The sequence below is a fragment of the Podarcis melisellensis genome, assembly GCF_964234715.1.
Source record: "Podarcis melisellensis genome assembly, chromosome: 5".
NCBI lineage: Eukaryota > Metazoa > Chordata > Lepidosauria > Squamata > Lacertidae > Podarcis > Podarcis melisellensis.
Window position 1 is genome coordinate 14,552,505 of NC_138537.1, and position 19,937 is coordinate 14,572,441.

Sequence of the window (19,937 nt, forward strand, 5' to 3'; positions counted from 1 at the left end):
TTTTAAAAGCGGTCCGGGATAGCAGGGAAGCGCTTCCCGCTATCCCGGACGGCTTTTGAAGGCAGGCGGGGGGGGGGACAAAGAATTTTGCCCCCCGCCAGCCTTCAGAAGAGGTCCAGGACCTCTTCCGAAGGCGGGCGGGGGGCAAAAGTCTTTGTCCCCCCTGCCTGCCTAACCGGGGGCTTTTAAATTGCCCCAGGACTGTCCGGGGCGATTTAAAAGCCCCCGGACGGCTTTTGAAGGCAGGCGGGGGGGAGCAAAGACTTTCGCCCCTCGCCGGCCTTCAGAAGAGGTCCTGGACTTTTGCCCCCCGCCCGCCTTCGGAAGAGGTCCTGGACCTCTTCTGAAGGCTGGCGGGGGGGGGGGGAAGTCTTTGCTCCCCCCCCGCCTGTCTTCAAAAGCCGTCTGGGGGCTTTTAAATCGCCCTGGACAGTCCCAGGGCGATTTAAAAGCCCCCGGTTAGGCAGGCAGGGGGGACAAAGACTTTTGCCCCCCGCCTGCCTTCGGAAGAGGTCCTGGACCTCTTCTGAAGGCTGGCGGGGGGCAAAAGTCTTTGCTCCCCCCTGCCTGCCTTCCCGGGAGAGCGGGAAGGCAGCGCTGCTTCTCCGCTCTCCCGGGAAGACAGGCGGGGGGAAGCAAAGACTTTCGCACCCCGCCGGCCTTCAGAAGAGGTTGGGGGACAGCCTGTCCCCGGACCTGGTCTGAAGGCGGTTTCCATAGGAACGCATTAATTGATTTTTAATGCATTCCTATGGGAAACCGTGCTTCGCAAGACGAAAAACTCGCAAGACGAAAAGACTTGCGGAACGAATTAATTTCGTCTTGCGAGGCACCACTGTATTCAATATGGCCTTTCTTTATAACCATTTTAAAACTGATTTTTGTTTATTAAATTGCTAGCCGTTTTCCACCTGCTCCATGCATTGAAGTCTTGGTAGTGCGGTAGGGTTGCCATAGTTCAAAAAGTGAAAACCCAAGCCTTTTTTTAGGAAGACCCACAAATCGTTGAGAATCTTCCCCCCTTCACAAAAATGCAAAAAACAGATCCAGGCTTTTCGGACACCCCCCCCCCAGACAGCAATTCCAGACTTTTGCTTCCACCCCCTCTTCCAAAATGTTTTCACTGCTGTTTCAGTAACAAGAGAGCATAAAAAGATTTCAGAGTGTGAGCAAAAGAAATCAAAGATACATTTCTAGTGAAAACAAAATGGGCTGCGATCTTAATCCTGGAGCAACAGGATCTAACAGAGTGGGGAGGACATCGCCTGTAGCTGGAGCAGACAGCAGGGGGCAGGCTAACTCCCCCAGAATGCCCCATCTTTTAACCCAATAATCCCATTTCTCCAAACATCTAATAAAGATAACATCACAATAAAGATAACATCACAATATAACATCACAATATGAAGAGTTAAGTCCTGCAATAGAAAACTGGGGTCGGGGGGGGGGGATTTAAAAAGGAGAGAGAGAGAGAGAGAGAGAGAGAGAGAGAGAGAGAGAGAGAGAGAGAGCACCTACCCTGAATTTATATTGTGTGCTTCTTTTAAGATTTTTCACAGTACATGTTCGGTCTTCTCCAGTGTACTTTGGGTGAAACACACTATCCTAAGGCGTAAAGGAGGACATAAGTTAAACAGGAACTACAGAGGCAATTAAGGAACAGTGTTGACCTTATTATGTCGCTAAGTGACAAGGCACTATTGCCCCATGAAGAGAGATGTTCTTCTCTATCGCAGAATGTGCCTAATAATAATAATAATAATAATAATAATAAATTATTTATAACCCGCCCATCTGGCTGGGTTTCCCCAGCTACTCTGGGTGGATTCCAACAAAATATAAAAATACAATAGTCTATTAAACATTAAAAGCTTCTCTAAACAGGGCTGCCTTCAGATGTCTTCTAAAAGTCTGGTATTTGACATCTGGTGGGAGGGCCTTCCACAGGGCGGGTGCCACTACCGAGAAGGCCCTGTGGCTGGTTCCCTGTAACCTGGCTTCTCGCAGGGAGGGAACCACCAGAAGGCCCTCAGAGCTGGACCTCAAAGTCCGGGCAGAACGATGTGGGTGGAGACGCTAAATCGCGCTTTGTGCATAAGCGCCTCATTGCAACCCGTGCGTGTGCAGATGCGCCGCTGCGGGTTGCGGACATTCGCAACCCGAGCGCCCACTGTAATAATAATAATACCAAATTTTTCATGCATAAGACTAGGTTTCCTCCCTAAAAAAATAATGTCAAAAATTAGGGGGCGTCTTATACACGGATAGTGTCTTCCCCCCATTTTCTTAAATCTGAATCCCCCCAAAATAGGGGGCATCTTATAAAGGGGGGCATCTAATAGATGGAAAAATATGGTAATAATAATAATAATAATACCCCACCCATCTGACTGGGTTGCCCCAACATATTAAAACCGTAATAAAACATTAAACAAACTTCTCTATCCAGGGCTGCTTTCAGATGTCTTCTGAAAGTTGTATGGTTACTTAACTCCTTGACATCCAATGGGAGGGTATTCTACAGCGTGGGGACCACTACTGAGAAGACCCTGATGCTATTTCACCACCATTGGAAGATGACTCATGGGGGCTACAAAGGAACCACCATGTTGCACTGAGATTGGGCAGGAGAGAGACCACGCAACCTAAGTTTCGCCCTTTCAGCTAATTAAGAATTAACCCCCCCCCCAAAAAAACGGTGTGTGCTTGACATACAGTGGCAAGCAGCAATAAAAGGATTGCCTCTCATTGGACCCCTTTGCTCTTTTGCTTTGCACAGGGAGCCATTTTGGGTGCAGAACTGCACACGTACCAAGTTCACAGCTGTTGATATGGCACAGCCGGCGACAGGGGCAGAGAGATGAGCCGCCCACAAATAGGGGTGGGTGGGTGGGTGGGGAATTTAAGCAAAGTGCAGTGGAAACTAAGGACACACAGAAAGTACTCAGAAAAAGCTCTCCACCTCCAGCACTCCCTGGTCTGGTTTCACAAAGGATGCACAGATTGTCCCTTGCAGTCAAGGACATCATTATTTCTGGGTCCCTTCAATGTTGTTTCTATGGCACCACATAGCGAAACGTTTTGTGTTGCGAAGGTTTCATAGGAACGCTCAAGTGTAGCGCACTTTAAGCCCAGCACATCTGATGACGAAGGTTCAGGCTCGGATTCAGATATAACTTTTGTGACGTGGGTCATAGGAGATCTTGTTAATATAACCCTCTGTTCACAATGGACTCAGAAAACTCAATCGCAAGACCTATACAAATGCTATAAAAGGCCCTTAAGACATTCCAGGGCACTGTGACTTTTCAGCTAAGGCTCTATAAGTAGCAACCAGGAAGACAATTCAATAGGCAGAAGCCCCCAATTTATTCGGATTGGTGCAGCTGCATGAATTTCTGCCTCTGTAGATATTAAAACAGTCCAGTGGGGACTGCAACAAAACTTTGCAGCATGGCATGCTGTAGCAGCCATCCACACACCCTTACAGGATGTGTCATTCCAACCACACCAGCCCTGGCTTTCTGCCCTGCCTCATCATCCCAGCAATCAGTTTGTATTTCTTCCCCAATCATTCCCTCATTTTCTCCCACTGCCCTCTAGACTCTCCCTCCCCCAACGTTTATTTTTTCCTTCCTGCAAACAGTGGGGTTCCCCCAAGCCTGCTAATATATATTTCTCCCTGTCTCTCTCTCTCTCTGTCTGTCTGTCTGTCTGTCTGTCTGTCTGTCTGTGGCATTTTGGCTGCATAAAGGATCCACAGCGACAGAATGAGCTCACTATTTAATTTATCAAATGACATATAACAGATGAAAGTATAAGAATTTCGCTCGGTGGCTTCATGAGCTCCAAAGTCTACTTGGAGCAAATAAATCCCAGCCAAGACTCTGTGACACATAACTATTTCACTTCTGCCTTTCCCAACTTCTCTACCATGAAGAGACAACATGGGTGGCAGTTATGTGCTGCCAACCTGAAAGAATTAACCTTTGCTCTCCCCGGAGCCGTGGTTCCCGTCAGGAGTTGGTCAACTTCCGTGGGATGTCAACTGACCCTGAGTTATTGCGTTGATGTATCCTGACAGTTCCCAAACTTTTTTCATCACCAACCTCTTGAAATTTCCTGATGGTCTTGGTGGATCACTTAAATGATTTTCCTGCCTGTTGCGGCAACTCTAAAGCACTTTGGGAGATGTTGTATACTCTTTAATTGCATTCCTACTTATGTTGCAATACCCTTTGCATTCCACAGAAATCAAACTATAATATACAATAAAATGCAATATGCAAAATGGTAGAAGCAATAAATATACAATTAAAATGAGTACGGATATTTAACGCAAGCATGACATGGACCACCTGAATGATGCTCATGGACCACACCAGGGGTAGGCAACCTAAGGCCCAGGGGCCGGATGCAGCCCAACTGCGTTCTCAATCTGGCCCGCGGATGGTCTGGGAATCTGCGTGTTTTTACATGAGCAGAATGTGTTCATCTCTGGGTTATTTGTGAGGCCTGCCTGGTGTTTTTACATGAGTAGAATGTGCGCTTTTATTTAAAATGCATCTCTGGGTTATTTGTGGGGCATAGGAGTTCATTCATTTTTTTTCTTCAAAATATAGTCCAGCCCACCACATGGTCTGAGGGACAGTGGACCAGCCCACGGCTGAAAAAGGTTGCTGACCCCTGGACCACACAGTTTGGGAATCTTCCTCCACAGGATAAAAGGACACCATTGTGGTGTAGTGGTTAAGAGCGGTAGTCTCGTAATCTGGGGAACCAGGTTCGCGTCTCCACTCCTCCACATGCAGCTGCTGGGTGACCTTGGGCCAGTCACACTTCTCTGAAGTCTCTCAGCCTCACTCACCTCACAGAGTGTTTGTTGTGGGGGAGGAAGGGAAAGGAGAATGTTAGCCGCTTTGAGACTCCTTAAAGGGAGTGAAAGGCGGGATATCAAATCCAAACTCTTCTTCTTCTTCTACTGCACATCCATGACGATTTGTGCTCGTGATGCTATCAGGGCAGTCATATGCAATACCCCTTTCATTACTGTTTGAATCATAGAATCATAGAGTTGGCAGAGACCACAAGGGCCATCGAGTCCAACCCCCTGCCAAGCAGGAAACACCATCAGAGCACTCCTGACATATGGTTGTCAAGCCTCTGCTTAAAGACCTCCAAAGAAGGAGACTCCACCACACTCCTTGGCAGCAAATTCCACTGTCAAACAGCTCTTACTGTCAGGAAAGAGTTTGTGCCTGCAAAAGTACTGGGGCAGTCACACCCCGTAACATTTTGTTCCACCAATGTTCCAATTCCATTTTTGTCCCGCTTTTGTTGCACGTAGCCCCTCCGTGATGCAGTAACGTGGCAGCACTGGGGTAGCCTTGCAGGATAACTAGTACACCATTATCGTGTTAAGAACACGTTGCAGAATACACCTGTGAAAAAACACCAAGAGGAGGGGGTGCCCTGGATTTTCAACCCAGTGCGGGCTTTCCTCTGTATTCAGGTTCATGTCAGACCTTCCTAGATTTGGCTGCATTAAGTCAGAACTTACATTATCCTCCTCCTGAATCTCCAGAGTGTAGGTGGTGACTTCCTCTGGTGTGCATCCTTCTGCTTTGTTCCACTGCAGGGTGACCCAGGTGACTCCAGCACGGACAAGCCTCGGTGCAGAAGGAGTTTGAGGAATATTCCCTGACGTGTAGCACACAACTTCTTGGCTGAAGCCACTAAGGAGCAAAAGAAGAGGGAGAGCGTGGCCCTTCAAACATACTGCAAAGTGCAACGAGACACCCCCCCTCCAAAAAAACCCCGAAACCCCTTTCCTGCTTAGTAGTCGCACACTGTTTTGAATTCTAAATTGAATCTTAGTGAGCAGGTGCTGGGCAGACACCGGATTTGCTAGTTGCCGTTTGGGGTGGAGACTTCCCTTTAGATCAGGCATAGGCAAACTCGGCCCTCCAGATGTTTCTGGCCTACAACTCCCATGATCCCTAGCTAGCAGGACCAGTGGTCAGGGATGATGGGAATTATAGTCCCAAAAACATCTGGAGGACCGAGTTTGCCTATGCCTGCCTTAGATAACAAGGCTGGCTGAGATGACGCAGTGCCTCATCTGAATCTGTGGCTGTACTTGAACCAAACAAAGATAAGGTATAAAAAATGGGGAAAGGGCTCATGTTTTAGAACTGGCAGGACTAGAACTTCTGTTTTATTTGGTGCCCGTGCCAGCAAAACAAGGAAGCCACAGATCCACACCTGTCAATTCTTCCAGCCCTCTACCAGGTAGAGGGTCTAACTGACTAGAGTGTCCTGGCTGAATTTCCTTGATCATGTGCGTTGCTACCCTTGAACATTCTACCTGCCTTTCTGCCTGGGCTACTTCTGTTCTGCTTTCCAAATCCTGCCTAGTCCTGCTTTCCACGACTACTTGTTACTCGCTCTACTAGTGGAAGCTGAATACAGCTTTGTTTCGGGTTTCTAATTCCGGTTAACTTTTTAGGATTTACTGCGATACACAGTACCGATACTTCAGTACACAAATGGCGGTATATAATTATTTTTTAATAAACACAACAAATAATTATCTCTAACTTGATGCTGACACTTTTCCGTTTTCAGCTGTGAATCGAGGCTGAAATGCACATTCCGTCTCTCTCCTGCTCAATTCGATTTAAATCACTAGTCAGTAAGATTTTATTTAAATCTTTTTTTTTAAAGAAAGACTCATTCTTGCTGGTATAATCTTAATATTTACAACCAGATGAAGGTTTCATTTTTGGAATAATAAACTTTCAGTAGTTTTTACAGTTATATAAAAAATTACTGATTTGGTTATACTATTAGAAATACACTGACAGATAATTATGAAATTATTGTGAGGTTTAAGAAGTTAACTGTTTATATTTGGCCAACTTTTCTGCTGCACTTTATCGGAGGGAGAAAAACAATCATTTCCTTAATAACAATTTAAACAATTTATTTAACTAAAACAATAACATTATAGCATATGTATCCATGTTTGTTAACTGATGTGGTTAAACAGGTTTAAAAAAAACACAAAAAACGTAGACTGAGTTTTAGCACACATGAAAAACTTAAAACAAATCCTTATTTCCTGATGAATAGCCTTTGCAATATAATGTAACTTAAATAGAAAACTATCTTTAGAAAGAGTTCTCCCCTAAAAGCATTTTATTTTAAAAATCCCATTTAAATAAAATAAATTTGATTTAAATTTTAAAAATTCATTTTTTTTATTTTTTAAAAATAAAAAAATCATTGAGTTTTATCCACCCTGCTCCTTAGACTCAGTGTTGCCTCTACATAACATAGTAGGGAGGAAGACGGGCTCTACCTGGAACTGACTCAGGTTCCCCTGACTGCTGGTCTCCCTGCCATCCACCCTCCCTGCCCTACATGCTCTACTGGAACAAAATTGGCTGGACAGTGTAGAAAGCAGAATTCTGGACTAGGTAGGCCTCTGGTCTGATCCAAAAGGGGTCTTATAATTCTTAGCTCTGAGTTCAATTTGGGAGGCCGGCGACGCACACAGGTGCAGCTGTGATCAGGTGCAACTTTACCTCATGCCTATGTCATTCTGAGCTGCTAATCGGAATGTGTAGCCCACAGCCGGACAAAGCTTCGTCAGCTTGTAATGTTTTTGGCTCCCAAAGTAACATTCTCTGAAAACATTGCTTCTTTTTCCCTGAAAGAGAACAACAGCACAAAACTTAATATGGGTTCATGAATGTCACATTTTCCAAAGTCAAAATGGACGATCTTCCACTATTTGCTTATCGCCGTTAAAAAAAATTCACATGTGCGCACCTCCTTCTGTGCAATGCCTGTGTGTACCTTATGCTGCACACTTCGAGTGATTGATCAGCGTCCTCAACAGACTAAAGCCTCGGTTTCGGGTTAAAATTTGCGCCTGGATTAGCTGGTGGAGCTGACGGCAAGTCTGGGAGCTCCTGGATAGCTTGCCACTAAGCAGGCTACACTGAAGTGCCTGCTAAACTCTCCTTTTTCCTATTTATTTATTTTCTTGTTGTTGTTGTTTAGTCGTATCCGACTCTTCATGACCCCATGGACCACAGCACGCCAGGCACTCCTGTCTTCCACTGCCTTCCGCAGTTTGGTCAAACTCATGCTGGTAGCTTCAAGAACACTGTCCAACCATCTTGTCCTCTGTCGTCCCCTTCTCCTTGTGCCCTCCATCTTTCCCAACATCAGGGTCTTTTCCAGGGAGTCTTCTCTTCTCATGAGATGGCCAAAGTATTGGAGCCTCAGCTTCAGGATCTGTCCTTCCAGTGAGCACTCAGGGCTGATTTCCTTCAGAATGGATAGGTTTGATCTTCTTGCAGTCCATGGGACTCTCAAGAGTCTCCTCCAGCACCATAATTCAAAAGCAACAATTCTTCTCAGCGATCAGCCTTTTTTATGGTCCAGCTCTCACTTCCATACATCACTACTGGGAAAACCATAGCTTTAACCATATAGACCTTTGTTGGCAAGGTGATGTCTCTGCTTTTTAAGATGCTGTCTAGGTTTGTCATTGCTTTTCTCCCAAGAAGCAGGCGTCTTTTAATTTCGTGACTGCTGTCACCATCTGCAGTGATCATGGAGCCCAAGAAAGTAAAATCTCTCACTGCCTTCATTTCTTCCCCTTCTATTTGCCAGGAGGTGATGGGCCCAGTGGCCATGATCTTCGTTTTTTTGATGTTGAACTTCAGACCATATTTTGCGCTCTCCTCTTTCACCCTCATTAAAAGGTTCTTTAATTCCTCCTCACTTTCTATTTTTTAATTCCTCCTCACTTTTAAGTTTCTTTATTTTCTAAAGAAACTTAAAAGGCAGTTTCTCCTTCTGTATTCAAAGCTGGCAGACTTGAGAAATAACTTGCTGTCTCAAGCACAACACCATTTCCTTTCAGGAGCTTACGAAGTTCACCTCTGTAGAGTTTTTGAAATAAGTAACATTTGTTTATCTATTCAAATTGTCTTTTGTCTGGTGACAATGTGTGAAAAGGTAATTTCTGTGGTGGCTACCTGACTCTGGAACTCCTCTCCTGAGAGATTTGGATGACTCCTTCATTCAGGAGTTTTTGACCCACCTGTTTATTTTGACGGATGTAAGTTATTTTTTTGCTGCGGCTTTTTTATATTTTAATGCTTTTCGTGTACAGAGGAAGAGCAGGAGAAAAATGGATTTAAAGAAACAAACATGTATACTCTTCCCAAGCTAGGTATAGGTTGGCTGTTATTTCAGACGCCTCACAGTGGATTGTATTTTGTGTTCCACTGGCAATCACACCAGAGACTGGCTGATATGCTAATGGGTGTTGCAGTTCAAATCTTCTGAATGGCCCCAAGTTGGTGACAGCTCATTTAACACAACAACAAAAAAGCAAACACACTTGAAGTCAGCAAATACAAAAATGTACAATTTTACACTCACTTTTAAGACCTTAATACCAGGGACATAGGCTGTGTACACACCATACATTTAAAGCACATGACACCCCCCAAAGAATCATGGGGGAGTGGGAGTTTATCCCCCCACAAAGCTATAATTCCCAGCACCCTGCACAAACTACAGCTCCCAGGATTGTTTGGGGGAAGTCAAGTGCTTTAAATGCATGGTCCATATGCAGTCATAATCACCTGCATGGTTTGAACTGTACTGGTGTTTCTGAACTGCGTTGTTTACATGTTGTCGAATATGTTTTACAGGGCATAACCACAAAAAATCTGACTTTACACCTCCAGAATTCCATTCTCCTGTGTTTGAAGGATTTTGTGCTTCTCTATAGAACAGATTTAGGGTAAAACAGAAAGCTCATTGCTGTTTTTCCTGATTGATTATCACTTACCTCATCCCACTCTAAAAGGTAGCTGGTGATTTTTGAACCATTGTCGATAGGGGCCTGTGCATGGGGAGAAAGAACAGAATAGGAAACTGGCAGGAAGATTACAGGGGGAAAAAGACTTTTAGAAATCCCCACAGCAAAAATTTAAACAGATGTTGCACCTGTTGGGTTCCATTTACACTTTCATGATCAGCATTTATATAGAAACACAGAAAGCTACCTTATACTGTGTCAGACCATCTAGGCCAGTCAGACCATCTTGCCTACACTGACCAGCAACAGTTCTCCAGAGTGTCAAACTGGGGTCTAGGAATGCCAGAGGCTGAACCTTTTGCAAACAAAGCAAGTGTTTTACCACATCAGCTATACAGTGCCTTCATTTGTGCCTCTTCTGGCCATGAGCGTTACTCTTGAGAAATTTTGTCCCCCTCTGAAGCAAACCTGAAGATTGCCTCACACATCACACCAGCTGTGTGGCGACTACTGAGCAGAAAATCCACAAAGGAAGTATAAAACAGCTTGCAGGATTTGAGCCAGTTTTAACCACATTGCTGAATTTTCCCTTTTCTGAGCCCAAATGTTACAGAAACGTCTTCAACTTCCCACACAAAACGCTACAATAGAGTTCCTCTCAGCAGAAACGGCTTGACGGGTTTAACACCAGAAGTGACGTAACAATATGCCATGGTTTGTTTTAGCCGCTTTTTGGTTCAACAAACCATGAATCATCTCAAAGCCGACCAAACAGGCAATGGCTTGGTTTCTCTAAAGCTTGGCTTCTTCTCCAGCTGCTCTTGCCTCACAATGCTGCTGCTTTGTAAGCCTCTTGGGTTGGTTAGGCAAGGCTGTTGGATTTGGACGCAACATCAGTTAAAACAAGCCATGGTTGGTAAGCTGATACCAAACCATGAATTCACACTTTGTGGCTTGCTTCAAACGCCGCTCCCCCAAACCATGGTTAGCCAGCTAGGCTGAGCTCAGGCATTCCAGCAAGCCTCACTCAGTCTAAACAAGCCATGGCTTATTGTTACAGGTGAACCAGGCCAGTCGCTGATAGTTTGGAGACAGGAAGAAGATCAGGTGGGAACCCTCAGCTGCCTGACAAAAGCAGGAAGTTAAAGAGAAGCCCTTCAAAAAATCACTTAAGAATGTCAATAGGAAGAGGCCCGAGCCTAGCAGTAGTAGTAGTAGTAGTAGTAGTAGTAGTAGTAGTAGTAATAATAATAATTTATTATTTACAACCCGCCCATCTGGCTGGGTTTCCCCAGCCACTCTGGGCGGCTTCCAAAAAAACACTAAAATACAATAACCTACGAAACATTAAAAGCTTCCCTAAACAGCTTCCCTAAACAGGGCTGCCTTCAGATGTCTTCTAAAAGTTTGGTAGTTATTTTTCTCTTTGACATCTGGTGAGAGGGCTTTCCACAGGGCGGGTGCCACTACCGAGAAGGCCCTCTGCCTGGTTCCCTCTAACTTGGCTTCTTGCTGTGAGGGAATCGCCAGAAGGCCCTCGGCGCTGGACCTCAGTGTCCGGGCAGAACGATGGAGGTGGAGATGCTCCTTCAGGGATACCCCTTCAGAAGGGGAAGGATTTGATGACTCTTGGGTTCCCTTCTAACTCTACAATTCTGTGATGGTGGGAAGTCCCGGCCCACAGAGGAAACAGCTTATTGTCGATGCAAACGTACTTTCCAACGCCTTGCTCGTATATCCCAGAAACAGTCCACCAATCTGTTTTTTGAAAGGATACAGCACAAAAAGGATCTCAGAGCTTTCACACTGCTTACCTTCCACTGTAAAGTTAGGGAATTTTTGGTCCTGTGCGAAGGTTTGGGTGGGAAAGGACATTCCGGGGCACAGCTGTGCGTGGTGAAGCTAACGGGTTCTGAACGGGATCCCTTTACTGAATTGTAGACGGCATATACCCTGAAATAGGGAACAAAGTTTGAAGGGGGGAAATAAGTAGGCGTTATTGATCTGGCTGCATCTGAAGGAGGAGTGGCTCTTTGCTCCTTTAGCCAACCTCACTAGAATGTCTCTGTTTTAGCAGGTCGGTCTTGGGTGACCCCGATGGACAACTTAGCGTTATCTGACGCTGCAGCCTCGCCGAACACCTACTGCATGGATGAAGGACGTGTGTCCTGCTCAGATGCCGTTGGACCACAACTCCCATAGGTCCCAACCCCCAGCATGGCCAATGATCAGGGGTGATGGGAGCTCAAATCCAAGAACATCTGAAGGGCCACAGGTCCCGTTCCCCCCAATCTACTGGATTAGTGCCTTGGATGGGAAATGCCTGGGAAGCCAATGTAGAAAAAGGATACCACGCAGACATGTATTTTCTGAAAACAAGTGGATGTTTGATAAGTTGCAGGAGCAGTTCTGTTAGTGAATTCCTGTTTTTATAATACTGTTTTACCGGTTTTTCTGCTTTGTATACACTTTTGTGTTACATTTTTGTATACAAATTAAAACAGATTTTTTTTAAAAAAAGAAATATCAAGCAGTTTTTAAAGTAGTTAAATTAAAAAATAGATGCTACTGTGTAAGAGGCTCTTTTTACTAGAGTGGAACCAGCTTCTGCAGGGCAGTCAGAACAGTTCAAAGGCACAAGCTCAATATGTAGTCCAAATGCAGGGGAAAGGAACCAGAAACTAACCATCTTCAGTCCAGACAAGCCCCCTCTGTCAGCAGAAAGTTAGGCCAAATTTAGGTTATTCTTCACATCAATATGGACTTATCCTGGTTCAAAAATGACCTCCTGCGACTGGGGGGGCTTCTCCATATTTTGAGTTTCAGTGTTCTCTCTTTTTTTGCAGGCTGAGCAGTGAATCAGGACCTGGTGTGAGAGGCAAGAACATTTGCACCATCCATTCAGCAAGGCATTCCCATGACTCTACTGAAGTGCTAGAATGGGAAGCTTTGAAGAACTGGCTTGGAGTTCTCAAGGAAGACTAGCACTCCCTGTGAACTGGTTTAGGGCATAAGGCGTGAGCCAGTGCAAATCTTGCCTCATCAGCTTGCCTTGGGACATATGGCAATATGTGCACCGTATCTACTACATTGTAAAATGAACGAGTTAACCCAAACGTTTACGTGTTTGTACGTGTATCTTTCGAATGCAGAGCTCCTTTAAAAGGGATGCAGACAAAACAAAGCAACTAGAAATAGTATAAGAACATTGTGTGGGTTTCTATTTTACGCTACTAAGCGCTGAACATGACCCACAATGACATCTCCTTGGGAAGAAATAAAGACACCTGCATTCACAAAGGAGTGACATATGAAAGATGCTGGAAAGCCTTATACAGTAGAGTAGGATTCTCAGGCATCGCAGCAAAAACCACAGGCATATTCCAGAACAGTTTATCCCTCTGAAAATGTCAACCTCTGGAAAACGTTGCCAAGGTTAAGACACTCTTGACTTCGCTTTTGCTCTCTCTCGTCCAAACTGGGCAACCAAATGAACACGTAAATAGCTTCTCCCGTATAACCTCGGGTGTGCTGTCGTTTTGGATCCAGCCGTATGTTTCCTCTGTGAATCATTTCTAGGCTGTATCTCTTGAACGCCTTCTTTATTGGCGTGTGAATGTGGGAGACGACACATGGAGCAAGAAAAGGAGACAGCCTCTCTGCCTTTGCCAAAACGTAGCAAGGCAATCGGAAGCAATTCCCTCCCTTTAACCAAAGGGAACCGACGGCTGGAGAAGAATGCTTCCCTCACACAGCGACAAGCCAGAGAAGGGAGTTCTGGTGGTGGCAGAGAAACACAAAGCCCACCAGATGTTCATTCGCCCTCAATCTAGCACAGGTCCCCAGGAACCTGTTTGGGGATTTACTGTATTTTTCGCTCCATAAGACACACCTTTTCCCTCCTCAAAAGTAAAGGGAAATGTCTGTGCGTCTTATGGAGCGAATGCACGGGACGGCAGAGGGTATCCCTCAGCTGCCGCTGCAGTCGCGAGCTGAGGGATGCCTCCACAGCCGGAGCCATGGCTCCCGTCCGTTGCTCGCTGTAAAGCAAGCAGAGCAAGAGCCACTGACATGCTCTGCGCAGCTCTCGCTTTAAAGGAAGAGCTGCACAGAGCGTGTCAGCGGCGCTTGCTCTGCTGGCTTCACAGTGAGCTGGGAGGAGGGGCGGAAGGGGCTCCCGTCTGCCCCTCCTTCCGCCTCGCTGTAAAACAAGCAAAGCATCTGTCCCGGTGTGTCTCCTCCTCTTGCTCCGGCGTTGCCTCGGTTTACAGCAAGGCAGGAGGAGGGATGGGCAAGCAAAGTGAGAGCTGCGCAAAGCAGGACAAAAGCCATGTAAGCAGCTCTCGCTTTTCTTGCTTTAAAGGAAGAAAAGCGAGAGCCGCTTATACGCTTCGCACAGAATTTCCCCCCCTTGTTTTCCTCCTCTAAAAACTAGGTGCGTCTTAAGGTCAGGTGCGTCTTATGAAGCGAAAAAATACAGGTATCTTCTTGCACCCTTTTCTGGGGTCTGGTAGTATTTGGGGAGAACTTGGGCAGTAGCCAACTACATCTTACTCAGAGCAGATAAATTAAATTTAATGAACGGGACTGAGTTAGGCAAATTAATTTCAATGGGTCTACTCCAAGAAAAACTTAGGCATTTCTATAACTGCTTGCTTTTTGCATGTTACGTGACTTTTCACACAACGTAAAAGCCATTTCCTGGAAATCAAGTGGAAGCTCAGGGCTCCTTTCTGTGTTGTTTCCAGGAAAATACCGTTTTGCAACTCCCTTAACTTGGAAAATGGTGGGAGTTTTGTGCTGATAAGGCCTGGGGCAGTATGGCGGCCTGCAGTTCTTTCCCGCCATTTAAAATTTTAGCATGGTGGCATATTAACCAAAAAAAAAAAAAAACACAACAAGGTACTGCTGTGTAAAGGGAGGTTGAAATTGAGATGGAAGTGCTAGTATTATATATACAGTAAAACTAATGCAATAAACTCCATTTCCGAATGCAGCCTTAGTTGACAATCATCCGTTGGTTCCACATTCATTAACTCAAGCATGGAGAGACTCAGATGGGCTGAAATGGAGACACTTTGTGTGGCGGTGCTTTTTTGTGTTTTGTTTTTAATACTCTGCGAAAGCATGTGCTGGAGTCTCCAGCTGTTGTTGGAGTACAAATCCCATCATTCCTAGCTAGCAGGGTGATGGGAATTGTAGTCCCAAAACTGGAGACCCAGGATTGGGTAACCCTGCTCTAACAAGACTGAGACACAATATTTTTTTGTAAGCAGAAACATCTAGTCTACCTTATTCTTATCACTCAACCATTCTAGAAGCCTTTTAAAGTTTTTCCTTACAAACAACAACCCAGCAACGGAATGTAAAACAACAAAATAAATCTAAACAGGCAGGGAGAGATTTGGAGCACACAGCCTGTTTAAACATGTGTGGAAAAGGGGTCTTATCCTTGACCTATGTAGTCAAGAGGAAAACAGAACATTTCCAGTATTTTACGTTTACTCACATTACAGTGACCGTCCAAATATTGACAATCCCAGATAACTTTTGTTAATATCTGTAAACTTAGCGATACACTGAGGAACACCAACGATCGGTCAAGCTGGTAGAAGTTGTCAACATTGACTTGGATTATGTCCCCAAAGAGGGGAAAACAGATTCTGTTTTCAAGCACTTACAAAATTAAGCTGGATAATCAAATATCCACATGTAAATGTCAGCAACTATAAAGTCTGGGACAGTCCGCTGCAACATCTATCACCGAATGGATTGAAACTGCAAAATCTACCCAAGCAATGTAGCTCACCTGACATGATATTCCGTTGCTGGCCTAAGATCTTTCAGTTTGTATTCCAATTCTTCTCCACTGGAAAATGAAAATGAAAAATGGTAACATTCATGCAAAGAGTGCCAATTTACATAAATGTATAGCACACCTTACTTCTAAAGACATTAAAAACCAGCCTCATAAGGAAAAGTAGTAATTTCAAACAGTGCAAAATGCAATTAAGCACAATAGAGCTAATCCCAGGTTTTATTTTCCATAACAGAGTACACTGTAAATATTTCTCTCTTTCTTTTTTTAAGGACAGAGCAACCTCTAATCAATGTCTAACACAGTCCAGGCATGCTCACATTGCTGATTCCAAAAAGAGAAAAATGGTCATCAATGGATCATGGAGGCTAGAGGCCTAAATCAGTCCTACCCCACTCTTCTTTTTGGGTATTCTCGAGTCAATTCTGGCACCGTTTTACAGCTTTTACAAAATATATATTTTGTATGCGTATGCTCATTGTTTTATTCGTTTTGTAAACCTCTCTTAAAGGGCAGTATAAAAATATTACTATTCCTCTTGGATACCAGGGAGAGTTTTAAAGCAGTGGAATTTCCACTGGCACACATCAGGGTATGGCAGTAAAAATACTGTATAGTGGTACCTTGGCTCTCAAACTTAATCCGTTCTGTGAGTCCGTTTGACTCCCAAATCAGTTCAAAAACCAAGGCGCAGCTTCCAACTGGCTGCAGGAGCTTCCTGCACTCAATCGGAAGCTGCGGAAGCCGCGCCGGATGTTCAGCTTCTGAAAAACGTTCGCAAACCGACTCGCTTCCACATTTGCGGTGTTCTGGAGCCAAGCCATTTGGGAACCAATGTACCACTGTATTTTGGTACAAAATATGGATTGTGTGACTACAGTGACACACTCACAACATGCAGCCTATGTTACGAAAGCCAACCCATTGTGCCCAGCCACTATGTTCTAAACTCGTTCTAAGTCCAGAGCACTTACAACAGAAAGGCCTCCGCTGCACTACGCATTTAAATCAGTGTCATACCACTTTAAACAGTCGCTGCTTCCCCCAGAGAATCCTGGGAAATGATATATATATATCTTTATTGTCATTGTCCCACACTGAACAATGAAACTGAAAATATACATAAAACATTCAAAAACCCCTAAAAACTCTGAAACCCCATTTTAAAATACAATATACTATAGAGACTCCTTATGCTGCGTTTAGAACCAGAATTGCATTTGTGTAGAAACTGTTTCTCAGGCGGCTAGTCCTGGTCTTTATGACCCTATACCTTCTTCCAGAAGACAGAAGCTGAAAGAGATCATTTCCGGGGTGCATACTATCCTGAACTATCTCTGCAGCTTTCTTATGGCACCTGGAAGCATAGATTTGATCCAAGGTGGGAAGAGTGCACCCAATTATTCTCTCTGCAGTCTTTGCAACCCTGGACAGCATTGTTTTTTCCCTGGTCGTGCAGCTCCCAAACCACACACACAGACCATAAATTAATGCACTCTCCAAAGTACAATGGTAAAATTCCACCAACAGGTCCTTTGAGAGATTGTTTTCTCGGAGGATTCTCAGAAAATATAACCTCTGCTGTGCTCTCTTCATCAGGTCTTTGCTGTTTTCTCCCCAGGTTAGGTCATCTCTCAACTCTATTCCCAGAAATCGAAACACTGAGACCTGTTCCACGAACTTCCCCTCAAGAATAAGTGGCTGAATATTCAATTTACATTTCCTAAAGTCCACAATCATCTCTTTTGTTTTATTCAAGTTAAGGAGTAAGTTATTTTTTCTGCACCACTCCCCCAACTGCTCAACTTCCTTCCTATAGGCCGCCTCCCCCTCTCCAGCCGTGATTAAACCAACCACCGTTGTATCATCTGCAAACTTAATGATCTTATTACTGGGGTATTTGGGGGCACAGTCAGCTGTATAGAGCGTATATAAAAGCGGGCGTAGTTGCTTAAAGGCGCTGAAAGTTGTTAGGAGACCCCACTTCCTCCCACAGAGCTACAGTTCTCTCGGAAGAGGGTCTGGCTGTTCAACCAGTCTGGAAATTACAGCTCTGCTGTGGGGGAAGATGGGTTCTTCCAACACGTCTCAGCATCCTTAACAAATTCCAGCCACCAGGATTCTTTGGAGGACGCTGTGACTGTTTAAAGCAGTTCGATGCTGAACTTGACTATACACAGAAAGCCCACACTTCCACAAGCCCTATTGCTTCCCATATTAAAATTCAGTGACATCCAAGCTTATGGAAACGCTCTCAAAGGCAAAAGGTGAATTTGTAAATTTCTTTGCTAAATGGCCTCTTTCTAGATGAAATGTCTGGACTACACAGTAGTCGAGCTGGCATGCCACCAATATTCCGCTCTGGAAGTCATTGGGATACACACACACACACACACACACACTTAGCAGACGGCTATTCCAGCTGGTGAACACTATGGAAAAAAACGCCGGGAGGGGAGCTGAAAGGGAGGAGGAAATGGCAAAATGACAACTGTGAAAGTGGAAGGAACATTGTGCTTCACTCTGGAAAAACAGCGATGGCAGCTTCTCCTTACCCTTCCAACCCCAACACCTTAGTTTTTATTTATTTATTTAAAAACCATGTAAAAATTGTAGCACTTGCATATTCTCTACCTGTAAATCATTTTGTACTTTCCATCCCTCCCTTTGTCTGATAAGGCAACTTCGTAAATACAGGTATAAGGCAAACCGTTGCTGTGCCTATCCACACTCAGAAGGTCATTTGGAGGAGACCATGTGAGCAAAACTGTCCTCGCCTGGATATCGGAAACCTAGAGAGACAAAAGAAGATGATGTTAGTGTCAGTGGTGAGATGAATCGTGAGCATGTATGCATAGAAGAGGTGAAGACACACAACAGCATCACCAAAGATAGAGTGGTGGTACTCAAACCCCAAATTAACTGCCCCTTGCGCTCTACTAGAAACATTTTGTAGCAGAACCAAGCGCTTGCACCTAACCCTAAAAGACCAAAGCCTTCTTCAGGTACACCATTTGCAATATTAAGAGTCACAACCCACCCCCCTTAAAACTAGTGGAAGAAGCTGGGCAGCTATGCTTATCCTACCTCCTCTGTCCCCATCGGCCTTAATGACTTAGGCGGGGGACTTTCTGCAGTGGGGAGCCTACTCCAGTTGGGTAGGCTTCTAGAAAGCACAAGGAGCCTAGAGGAGTGCCGAAGCTTTCTTCACAGTAGGAGCACTGCACACAGTCACCCTCCAAATCTTGGAAGCTAGACGCAAGTAACTCAGAACTGCGTTCCCTGAAGGTGGAAGCTTTCCAAGGTTTCAGTCAAGGACTCTCTTCCAGCCTGAAGATGCTGGGACTGAACCTTCTGCTATTGAGGTACGGCCCTTCACTGATGGGGCAGACCCAGCACACTCAACCCCACTTCCTCCTCTACAGTAAACGAATCCTGTGCACAGATACATGCCTGGAAGACGGTTTAGGCAGCGGTTCTCAACCTGTGGGTCCCCAGATGTTGTTGGACTACAACTCCCATCATCCCTGAGCTCTGGCCTTGCTAGCTAGGGGTGATGGGAGTCATAGTTCAACAACATCTGGGGACCCACAGGTTGAGAAAGGCTGGTTTAGGGAGATCTAAGATTAGGATTTCCCATGTTTTTCCTCTGCTAATCAGCAGCCCCATAGGGAGACGCGTAACTTTTCCCTCCCATGCCCTCTCTGCTGCTATTAACACGAGGAGGGGGAGGCGACAGGTAGAGAAAGTGGGGCTGCCAAAAATCACTGTCGCCCACATCATGTCTGGTTTTGACCCAGACACACCAAGCGTGCGTTTCGTGCCAAGCTCAATCTCTGAGCCCTTTTGCTGAGCCAACAAGGCAGCGATACCGGAGAAATTATTATCCGCAAACGCACTTAATCTTATCCCGCACCAAAACATCTGTAACCCTGAAAAAGGTCCACAAATGACTTTATGATCTTATTTGGAGTCAACTCCTAAAACGAGTTAATAAATCTTGTGGGCCGTGTTTATCAGGCAAAGGAGGAGTTCACGTAGCTTTAACATTTTTCTGAGCTTATGTAAAAAAAAAATAACTAAAACTAAAAAAAACACCAAAACCACGGTGATTGCTTCAAACACCTGGAATGATTAAAGCTGACATCGAATTAAGCCAGACGTCTGCAGCGAAAGCTCAATGTCTCGAATGAGACGGTGCAATTAAAATGCCTCAGGGATAAAATGGTAGCCAAGAATAAAATATGTTTACAGCTGAAATAAGCCCCT

General features: G+C 44.9%; 1 protein-coding gene and 1 long non-coding RNA gene across 2 annotated transcripts in view; both read right to left on the bottom strand.

The window, feature by feature from the left end:
- The window catches only part of LOC309370038, a 349,876-nt gene that overhangs the window by 83,860 nt on the left and 246,079 nt on the right, over positions 1 to 19,937 (bottom strand). The window lies entirely within an intron of this gene.
- The window catches only part of FNDC3B (fibronectin type III domain containing 3B), a 259,170-nt gene that overhangs the window by 47,388 nt on the left and 191,845 nt on the right, over positions 1 to 19,937 (bottom strand). The window contains exons 8-14 of the mRNA XM_081910793.1: positions 18,303 to 18,460; positions 15,660 to 15,719; positions 11,665 to 11,803; positions 9,881 to 9,934; positions 7,590 to 7,714; positions 5,561 to 5,735; positions 1,519 to 1,605 (exon numbers count right to left, since the gene is read on the bottom strand). Coding sequence (XP_081766919.1) covers positions 1,519 to 1,605; positions 5,561 to 5,735; positions 7,590 to 7,714; positions 9,881 to 9,934; positions 11,665 to 11,803; positions 15,660 to 15,719; positions 18,303 to 18,460 — 798 coding nt within the window. The remainder of the gene's footprint in view (positions 1 to 1,518; positions 1,606 to 5,560; positions 5,736 to 7,589; positions 7,715 to 9,880; positions 9,935 to 11,664; positions 11,804 to 15,659; positions 15,720 to 18,302; positions 18,461 to 19,937) is intronic.